This window comes from Hoplias malabaricus, chromosome X1 (genome assembly GCF_029633855.1).
Source record: "Hoplias malabaricus isolate fHopMal1 chromosome X1, fHopMal1.hap1, whole genome shotgun sequence".
Classification (NCBI taxonomy): Eukaryota; Metazoa; Chordata; class Actinopteri; order Characiformes; family Erythrinidae; genus Hoplias; species Hoplias malabaricus.
In genome coordinates this window covers 15,350,073-15,361,033 of record NC_089818.1, presented here as the reverse complement: position 1 = coordinate 15,361,033, position 10,961 = coordinate 15,350,073, and the positions used below count along the sequence as shown (strand labels likewise).

The window sequence follows — 10,961 nt, the reverse complement described above, 5'->3', positions numbered from 1 at the left end:
GAGTGAGAGAGAAAGAGAGAGAATGACAGCAAGAAGAGAAAAAAAGGAAGAGAAATTAGTTAGAGAGAGAAAAAAGAGGAGAGAGAGATACAGAGAGAGAACACATTAGAGATAGAAAGCAAGAGAGAAATGAGAGAGAGGAGAACAATGGGAAGAAAAGGAGAGAGAGAAAAGAGGAGAGAAATAGAGTAGGACAGCAAGAGAGAGAAAGGAGAGAGAGAAAACGGGAGAGAGCAGGAAAGCAAGAGAGAGGGACAGCAAGAAGAGAAAGAGAGGAGAAAAAGGGAGAGAGAAAGAAAGAAAGAGAGCAGGAAAGAGGGAAAGAAAGCAGAGAGAAAAAAGGGACAGAAATGAGAGATAGAGAGAGAGAGAGAAAGGGGAAGATAAAAGGGGAAAGAGCAGGAAAGCAAGAGAGAGGGAAAGGAGAGAGAGTGACAGCAAGAAGAGAAAAAGGAAGAGAAAGAGGAGAAAATGGGAGAGAGAGAGGAGAAAAGTTAAAGAAAGAAAGAGAGCAGGAAAGAGGGAAAGAAAGCAGAGAGAGAAAAAGGGACAGAAATGAGAGAGAGAGAGAAAGGGGAAGATAAAAGGGGAAAGAGCAGGAAAGCAAGAGAGAGGGAAAGGAGAGAGAGTGACAGCAAGAAGAGAAAAAGGAAGAGAAAGAGGAGAAAATGGGAGAGAGAGAGGAGAAAAGTTAAAGAAAGAAAGAGAGCTGGAAAGAGGGAAAGAAAGCAGAGAGAGAAAAAGGGACAGAAATGAGAGAGAGAGAGAGAGAGAGAGAGAGAGAGAGCAGGAAAGAGTAAGAAAGCAGAGAGAGAGGAAAAAAGGGGGTGAAAATAGAATAAGAGAAAAAAGGGAGAGAAAAGAGAAAGAGACAGAGCAGGACAGAAAAAGGAGAGAGAGAGTGAGTTAAACCTCTGTAATTTCACGCCACACTGCTCCATTAGCACCTGCTTTAACACAGCACTGAACAGCAGAGCCGCCTTAAAGGAGAGTGGCTGTCTCAGCCCTCACAGCTCTGCAGCACTGTCTACGCACTGACCCTACTCTCAGGATTACTGGGGGCAGGAACAGGCTGCACACTGGCCAGATGTTTGCTGAAGGGATGTTCATAAGAAAATCCAGGTGTGCACACATTCTGAAAAATAAGCCGACAGCCTGTAATACAAATCTGCATCCAGAGGTGCTCCAGAGGTGCAAGCGTGATCAGAGAGTAATCTGCTCCCACTCTGAGGGGCTTTCAGCACAGATGTGCAAACAGCAGTCCGTCTGCAGCCTCATGATCTTCTCAAATTACAGCCAGTCAGCTCTCAGCATTTGTCACACAGCAGTTGGAGCCTTGGCTCCACTCACAGCAGCACGTTTACTACTAAGAGAGCCGAACGAGGTCCAATAAGCCTCTCTCTGTCCCCTTTGGTGGAACCCCCCGGTGCTTTCTTTGGTGGACATGTCTCCGCTGTCTCGAGCAGGTCCACAGAAAAGGAAATGTATATGGAGCAGCTGCACATGAGCCTATGGCATGCTCACTACGCTCAGTCGCAAGTGCTGGCCAGAACGGTATAAAGCCCACAGGCCCAAACCTCAGGAACTGCTCGCAGTAATCTTTATGTGGCTCTATGCCACCAAATCCTCACAGGAGGAGCCCAGTGTCTAATGCCTTCCTGGAAGAGCAGGAGCAGCATAAAGAGGACGGCTCCCTGGAACATCCTTCCGTTCAGTGAGGACTCAGAAATTCGGCAGGTGTCCAAAACTTTTAAAGGGCATAGTGTGAGCAGCTGGACACTGCTGGACACAGCTGGATGCTGCTGGATGCTGAAGGAACATGGTGTGAGAGCAGTGAAAGCCCCTGACTGTGGACAATCAGCTTCTGTACTCTGTGTGAAAACAGACAGATTTACTGCTGGCATTCTCAACTGCATTAAAGCAGCTTACACCTGCACCGTCACGCAGAGCATGCACACACACACACACACACACACACACACACGGCAAGCATGGAGCACAGATACTCAGAACATATGCACGAAAAACATGCACGCACACACATACATACATACATACATATATATGGAAAACGTTTCCTGACTCGCTCCTCCAAAACACCCCAAAGTGTCTCAATAATATTTAGATCTGGTGACTGTGCAGGCCATGGGAGATGTTCAACTTCACTTTCATGTTCATCAAACCAATCTTTCACCAGTCTTGCTGTGTGTATTGGTGCATTGTCCTGATACACGGCACCGCCTTCAGGACACAGTGTTTGAACCATTGGACGCACATGGTCTTACTTGTGCAATGTGTAATTAATGAAGATTGGCCACCAGGCTGCTCCAATTTAGTCATGAAACCTCCCACACTATACAATGACAGGTGTTTCATGTTCTGTATATATATATATATATATATATACACAGATATATGTGTGTGTGTGTGTGTGTGTGTGTGTGTGTGTAGGAAAGTGATGAAAGAGGAAGGGAAGAAAAAGAAAGAAAGAAAGAAAGAAAGAAAGAAAGAAAAAGAAAAAGAGGAAAAGAGCATTTTAGATGTTAAATTCTGTAGGTCCTTTAAGAGGAAGTGTTTTATATATACACGTGTGTGTGTGTGTGTGTGTGTGAGAGAGAGAGAGAGAGAGAGAGAGAGAGAGAGCGAGAGAGTTAGAGAGAGAGAGAGAGTAAGGGAGTGAGAGAGCTAGAGAGTGAGAGAGTAAGGGAGTTAGAGAGTGTGAGAGCGAGAGAGCAAGGGAGCGAGAGAGCAAGGGAGCGACAGAGCGAGGGAGCAAGAGAGTGAGGGAGCGAGAAAGCGATAGTGCAAGGGAGCGAGAGAGCAAGTGAGAGAGCGAGAAAGCGAGAGAGAGCGTGAGGGAGTGAGAGAGCAAGGGAGCGAGGGAGTGAGAGAGGCAGTGTGAGAGTGAGGGAGTGAGTGTGTAAGGGAGCGAGCATGAGAGAGTGAGGGAGCAAGAGAGAGGGTGTGTGAGAGCGAGAGAGCAAGGGAGCGAGGGAGTGAGAGAGGCAGTGAGAGAGCAAGACAGTGAGGGAGTGAGAGAGCAAGAGAGTGTGAGAGAGCAAGAGAGTTAAAGAGTGAGAGAGTGAGAGTGTGAGAGAGCGAGGGAGTTAGAGAGTGAGAGAGTGTGAGGGAGTGAGAGTGAGAGCGAGAGTGTAAGAAAGTGAAAGAGCAAAGTAGCGAGAGAGTGAGGGAGGAAGGGTATGAGAGACTGAGGGAGCGAGAGAGAGAGGGAGAGTGTAAGAGCAAGAGAGCAAGGGAGTGAGAAAGCAAGTGAGAGAGCGAGGGAGCGAGAGAGTGAGAGAGAGCGCGAGGGAGTGAGAAAGCGATAGTGTAAGGCAGTGAGAGAGCAAGTGAGAGAGCGAGGGAGCGAGAGAGTGAGAGAGAGCGCGAGGGAGTGAGAGAGTGAGGGAGTGAGTGTGTAAGCAAGCATGAGAGAGGGAGTGAGAGAGTGAGGGAGCAAGAGAGAGAGGGAGTGAGAGAGGGAGAGAGGGAGGGAGCGTGAGAGTGAGGGAGTTAGAGAGGGAGAGAGTGAGGGATTGTGAGAGTGAGAGAGTGAGAGAGTGAGGAATGTGAGAGTGAGAGAGTGAGGGAATGTGAGAGTGAGAGAGAGTGAGGGAGTGAGCGTGAGAGTGAGAGAGGGAGAGAGTGAGGGAGTAAAAGAGCGAAGGAGGGAGCATGGGAGTGAGGGAATGTGAGAGTGAGAGAGGGAGAGAGAGAGAGAGAGTGAGGGAGTAAAAGAGCGAGGGAGGAAGCATGAGAGTGAGAGAGGGAGAGAGTGAGGGAGTAAAAGAGCGAAGGAGGGAGCATGAGAGTGAGGGAGTGAGAGAGAGAGAGTGAGGGAGTTAGAGAGGGAGAGAGGGAGAGAGTAAAAGAGCGAGGGAGGAAGCGTGAGAGTGAGAGAGGGAGAGAGTGAGAGAGTTAGAGAGGGAGAGAGTGAGGGAATGTGAGAGTGAGAGAGTGAGGGAGTTAGAGAGGGAGAGAGTGAGGGAATGTGAGAGTGAGAGAGGGAGAGAGTAAAAGAGCGAGGGAGGAAGCGTGAGGGAGTAAAAGAGCGAGGGAGGAAGCGTGAGAGTGAGAGAGGGAGAGAGTGAGGGAGTAAAAGAGTGAAGGAGGGAGCATGAGAGTGAGAGAGGGAGAGAGTGAGGGAGTAAAAGAGCGAAGGAGGGAGCATGAGAGTGAGGGAGTGAGAGAGCGAGAGAGTGAGGGAGTGAGAGAGGGAGAGAGTGAGGGAGTAAAAGAGCGAAGGAGGGAGCATGAGAGTGAGGGAGTGAGAGAGCGAGAGAGTGAGGGAGTGAGAGAGTGAGTGAAAGAGTGAGTGTGAGAGTGAGAGAGTCAGAGAGTGAGGGAGTTAGAAAGTGAGAGAGTAAGGGAGTGAGAGTGTGAGGGAGTGAGAGAGCGAGAGAGTGAGGGAGCGAGAGTTGAAGACCTCTGTGCCCTGGTCTGTTAATCACTGCAGCATGGAGCCGTGGAGCAGTGTTCTCTGGAGCGATGGAATGAGTGAAGACCTTTGGGATGAGTTGGCGTTTGTGTTTCAGAACTGATCCCTCAACACGACCTACTTCTCACTGACCTTCAGAACCAACACCGGACGAGTGAGTGGCTACTTTTATTCTTTACAGTGGTTCTGTGTAAAACCGTGTTTACACCGCTGTCCTAGAACCCGGTGCAGTCTCCTGTCCAGGACGTGTCTGGAGTTGGGTTTTTTCTTTATTAGTTTCATTAGTTTCTTAGTAATTTAGCCTCAGCAAAGCTACTATTGCTAACAAATACTGGGAGTCAACAGTCACCCAGACAGTCCAAGTGGTCTCTGTAAAAACACTTCATCAGAACATCTCTCAAACAGCATCCAAGGTCTTATTTATAGAGAATAGGTCTGAGACAAAAGGACAGACGGGGAGTGAGATCAGCTGCTGGCACCAACACTAAACGTTGCAGCGCTTCCTGCAGAGAAACCTGCGAACACTGCGTCCCCTGCACTCAGCACTAATCACGCAACAGGGATTAATAATCCACACAGAACTGGAACATGGCAACAATAGCAGAGATCAGGAAGATGAATGAGCAGAGACCAGCAGGGCATCATCCGTGAGCATCTGGCACACAGAGAAAACAGGAGAAAACAAAAGAGAAGTCAGAGGAGAAAACAGTGGGGGGGGGGGGATAGAAAACAAACAAACAGAAGTAAACCAGAGAGAAATCAGAGAATGAGGAGAAAAAAAGAGAGAAAACTGTAGAAAATGGAAAAAATAAAACCTGAGAGAATAGAGGAGAAAAAAATAGTCAAGGAGAAACAGGACAAAAACAGGGAAAAATAAACGAGAAACAGGAGAAAACAGAAGCGTAGGGAGGAAATGGAAGCAGAAACAGAACTGAAACCCATGAGAAGCAGAAAGAAACAACAAAAAAACAGGAGAAAATAGAGGGAAAAAACAGAAAAACTGAAGAAAAGTTGGGGAAAACCAAGAAATAAAGGAGAAAAGAACGGAGCATAGCAGTAAGTGGAAAACGCTGATTTAAGGCCATTGTGACAGGGTCTTCTGGTGACTTCTGGTGTTGGTAACAGTTGTGACATCACCACCGAGTCCAGTCCGACACCTGCTCTCCTCAGTCAGAGAACGAGAGGCTGGAGTGGGCTTGAACAAGTGAAGAGAGAGAGTGAGAGAGACAGTGTAGAGCAGCCCAGGCCTCTGATTTAAAACCCGATATAGGAACTGAAACGGGAACGCTAAACTCTGGACGGTACTGGAGTGTCCAGTTGGGCATAATTGGTCCTGAACTCTCTCGGCCTGTGGGAGGGTCGTCTGGAGCCCAATGACACCACGGTGGCAGCAGTTTCCCAAGTTCTGCAGGAGAGCGTTACCTGTCTTGGAAGCTTATGGTAATCCTCATTCTCCCCATCAGGCCTTCACGATGTATCAGACTCAGGTGGATGGTGTTCACCTCCAAGCGTACAGAGCTTCAAAAGTGTCAGAGACTGTTTGAAAAGACGCTGAGGAACTTCACAAATCTGGAAGGAAGTGTGTGTTAGTCCTCACACTTCCCACACTGGCAGCATCATATCAATAGGAGGAGCTTGTTAAGTGATGTAACAATCAGGAATAGTGTTCTCCTCCAAGCGTCTCTAAATCTGATCTCTAAATACTCAGATGCGGTCTGAAGAGATAAAGCGGGGCTTATCTCATCTCTCTCAGAGGGTGCATGGACTAGAACAGCTTTGTAGTATCCATCCATCCATTATCTGTAACCCTTATCCAGTTCAGGGTCGTGGTGGGTCCAGAGTCTACCTGGAATCATTGGGCGCAAGGCGGGAATACACCCTGGAGGGGGCACCAGTCCTTCACAGGTCAACACACACACACACACATTCACTCACACACTCACACCTACGGACACTTTTTTGAGTCGCCAATCTACCTACCAGCGTGTGTTATTGGACTGTGGGAGGAAACCGGAGCACCCGGAGGAAACCCACACAGACACAGGGAGAACACACCAACTCCTCACAGACAGTCACCCGGAGGAAACCCACACAGACACAGGGAGAGCTTTGTAGTATTGTGGTTTGTTATTGGAAACTTAATCATTTATGGAAATATTTGTGGGTTTTTATAAATATTAATTTCTGACCAAAATAACATTCAAAATCATAGAAAAATAACCTTTTGCTGAATACATCTGAACAAACAGAGAAGGTTTAGTAAAAAGTGTGTTTGCTAAAATACCATGTCTTTGATATATTAATAGATACATATAGAGATAAATATGCTGTAATATATTAATACCTGACAATTGCACTGGATTTGATGAATGGCTGTCGAGTTCAGAATAAGACTGATGTGTCATACAAAGATACATGAGCTGTCCCAGCTACTGGAGTTCTGCTGGAACGAAGGAAAGCATGAAAGCAAGGATAGAGAACGATTTTTAAAAAATTATTTTTAATAAAAAAAACATATATATATATATAATGTATAAATTCTATTTCTGCATCAACACCTCAGAACTTGAACATCGAGGTTTTATATGAACAGCCACTGAGGAAGGCATTTGCAAACAGGGGGCGGTAAGATCCAGAGGGAACAAGGTTATTTCAGTCTCAGAAATACAGCAAAACGTACCCATTGTGTAGTGTGCGAATACTAAGACTTGAGGGAGGTCTCCGCGGTCCACTACGTGGTCAAGTGATGGTCACTTGAGCTGGAAGCATTTAAAATGTTGGTAAGGCAGTTCAGTACAGCTCAATGCAGTTCTGGAAGGCGCTGACCGCTGCCTGGACAAAAGTCTATGAGGTCAAGGGGACTGAGCCTGAGGAGAGGCCAAGTCACATACACAGCACTTTCTAACACTACACAATTTCACAGAGCTACACCGGACACTAACAGGCCATCGCTGGAGACTGGTTTAACGAGCTGTTCACTGGACGGAAGCTAGCTGGACCTGCATGCATCCACGTCTAAAGCTAAACGGCTATAGCTGTGCTTATGAAATCTCTCCTAGCTGTGAGATTGTATTCCATTTCTATTTTTAGTCCAGCTCGGTTGTCTGGAAATTCAATTCTAGACTGACTCAGCCACTCTGCCCACAAACCCTCTTCCCTAGCAAATATTGCTACATTAGACCAGTTTTACGTAGCATTGTCCAAGAATAGCCTTGATATTAAAAACATGAGCCCCAGCTGATGAAAACCTGCACTAAAACCTTTCAAATAGCAGCTAACATGGTATCACTGAAGCTCAACACACTTGGAGGAGAGCACTAGCTGCTGATTTTGCTATATTAGCTGAAAGACACTAGTATGACTTAGCATCGCGATGAGTTTTTAACTGGCTAAGCAAAAACAACATCAACAGCTTCAGCTAATTTAAATCTGCTAGCTATGCTTCTAGTGGCTACATGGTTTAATAAAGCTTCATAAATGTTTTAATTTATAGATTTTGGATTATATGACAAGTAAATATTTACATCTTAACCCTTAGAGCAGTGTTAGCGCAGCTACAGTGGCTAGAACTGTGGACAATGCTAACTTAGCTAGCCGACGGCTAAAGTCTGTTATCTTTTTTACATAGCCAATGTACCTGATGTTTATCTCTACAAAACCTATAATCTATCCTCATTGAATGACAAAATAAAAGTCGTGTAAATTAAATAAGACTAGCAACAAGTAGTTAACCTAGTAACCTAGCAACAAAAGCTAGGAAAGTGCTGATTTGTGGGCGGAGCTTGGAGACGCTATTAAGGTGTTTAATTAGGAATAAAGCAGCGCTGCTCACTCCCAGCTCCACAACTGACTCACTGCTATAGAGAGAACAGATTACAGCTTGTCGTAACAGTCTGACTCTAACGTTATACACGGAGTGTGGTTTTCCAAAAGGGATTTCCTGATCCTCTGGGCATTACATTTTAAACTTAACGAAGGCTGCTGATTAGTGCTGAGCAGAGCACCAGAGACTGCAGCGTGAGATAAAGACAGTACCAAGAGAACTTCTCCACTGTGCTTTCAGGTTTTTTAAAGTTTGAAACTGGACCCAGTTAAAACTCAGTTGTGCTGCTGTGGATCTGTGGCTGAAAGCCCAGAAGAACCGGGAAGAGTGCATTCTCAGCTGGAAGATGAGGCTCTTTCCTTCTCAGAGTTGCTTCCCGTTCAATTTTGATGTCCATGAGGTCATGTGCTTTTTTGTTGAGATCTGCTCTGAGCTCTAGAAACCTCAAAGGCACTCAGCAGTGCTGCGCTGCTAGCGATTTTCAGTCAGAAAGTAACACATTAAAAAGTTTTCACACACTGGAGCAACACGTATCTCAGTCAGTAACGTAGGGTTTACAACAATGGAGTTTTAGGGTCACTGTTAATAAATTAATATTGAATCAGATTTAAAAAAAAAAAAAAAGACAAATTCTAGAGAAAACTGGCAATATTTTTATAAATAACTTAATACACTCAGAGGAAAACACACCATCGTCCAGCTGCAGGGTCAAATAACACCAACCTATTGCTGATGAATATCTTCTATTGGTGAAACCTGTATAAAATACTGAAAATTGCACTAGAAACAATGGCGTTTTATTCTTTTAAATTAACACTCTGCTTCAAAATAATACTTTACCCTTAAAATATACACTCAATTCCAATACTGGCATCTTTTCACCATTAATTATACAATTTTATTCTCAAATTGTCATGGCTTTATTGTTGAATGTTCAATATTTAGATTTTTTAACAGTGTCTTTAAAACTCCGGGGTAAAACAAACAAAAACAATAAAGTTTTTTTAGGGAGAAAAATAGGAAAATATAAAAATCTAGAACACTCAAGCTCACATTTTCTTGTAGCAGAGCAACATAAACAAACACTGGCAAAGACCAGATGAGGCAATAACCAGTAAAATACCGCCTCAACGTCTAGAATCAGAGGATATATACACACTGTACATACATTATCTCAGAGTCCTCCGTCTCATCGTCTCTTATTACTCAGCGAATACAAAAAAAACACTATATGAAACAGAAAGAAAAGTCAACTCAAATGGAGCAGCAGCACCTTGTTTTCCGCCTGAAAACAAAGGATAAAGTCTGAACTCAGTAGTGCACCTACGGAAGGGTCTGTGGAGGGACTTGATTGGCCGTTATGGGACAATAACAGTACTGTTGACTGGAGAGACAGTGCTGGAGAGACAGTCGTGTGTCTCTGTGCTCTGGGCAGGAGAACACTTCAGTCTGAATGGTTGTGGAGCACAAGGACACTTCCCCTCACCTCCTGTGAAAACACAGAACACAGCTTTCAGTTTCAGGGATAAACAGTGGCGTCTGTTGTAGAAGGACACAAGCCCCTCACTGAACACAAACTGTTTTAAAACATGTCCACCTCAAGGTGCTGGGCCTGCTCTGTGGAGCATACACTGATTCATTTTGGGGCTAAAAAGAAGTCTGACTCCTCATCTCATGCTTTTTTTCAAATTCATAGAAAATATTAAAAAAAACAATAATAATAAATCATTGTCATAAACATCATCTGCTTCATTTTGGAGGAAAAAACTGCAAGTCTAACAGCTTCACCCCTATCACTGGTGTCTCTGATGCTGTGAAGCCTGGGCAGGGGTAGCATTCATTACTCATTAGTGACATTAGTGAAGCAGCCAATTCCAGACACCAAACACGCGAAGGTTTATTTTTATAATAAAGAGTCAATATTAGCATCAGGTGAGAAATGTCACATCCCAGCATTTTGCCTGTTTACAGAACCCCTGGATGACGTTGAGAAAGCCCCCCAGAGCAGGAGCGGGTGTTCGTATCGCATCGTTCTTTTCCTATGTTCTATTCAAGTGGGAATGGGATGTAAATGCTTGAATATTCTGCATTAATAAAACACACCAAAAATAAAGAGTAAGGTGTGTTTAAACACCACCGGCCGACACCAGATGAAGCCAAACAGAGATGAGTAAAGTGGGCAGAAAGACAGAGACGGAGCCAGAAAAAATAGACAAGGCACTATTTTTCTCAGGGACGATTCACGAGGGCAGAGACAAAACATTTCAAAACGCAGGTCTTGCATTTTTTACCGACTGTAATAAAATGGAATACGCTGACGTGGAAAAACAATTGGAAGCACTTTTTTTCCCCCTGGTGGACACGTCCTGTCTGGGCATCAGCAGAGTGCAGAGAGACTCCAGCTGATGGTGAAAGAGCACGAATTGAAGGTTTATTTACCTGCTCTTTCTTTATTTTAAAAGATTACTTCGTGACAGTCTCCTTCAGAACGTTAGTCAGACTTTCAGTGAAGTCTGTGGGGTGGTGGATCTATGGGGGGTTTAAATGAAGAGACACTTCAAACCTGTCCTACCTCTGTTTGACTGAACCGTAGGAGTCTAGGAGCTGAGTGCTGGCCAGCTCCAGATTCCAGTCAAACATTTCCAGAATCTTATGGCACTCCACTCTGGTCTTTAACCCCAAACAGAAGAGCTGTTCTAC

The 10,961-nt window shown here is 45.0% G+C and overlaps 1 protein-coding gene across 1 annotated transcript in view; it reads right to left on the bottom strand.

Annotated features, from left to right (window-relative positions):
* Positions 1–6,989: 6,989 nt before the first annotated feature.
* Positions 6,990–10,961, bottom strand: part of LOC136675734 (activated CDC42 kinase 1-like) — a 56,495-nt gene continuing 52,523 nt past the window's right edge. Inside the window, exons 14-15 of the mRNA XM_066652466.1 lie at positions 10,834–10,961; positions 6,990–9,750 (exon numbers count right to left, since the gene is read on the bottom strand). Of these exons, the coding sequence (XP_066508563.1) occupies positions 9,744–9,750; positions 10,834–10,961 (135 nt within the window). The 3' untranslated portion in view covers positions 6,990–9,743. The remainder of the gene's footprint in view (positions 9,751–10,833) is intronic.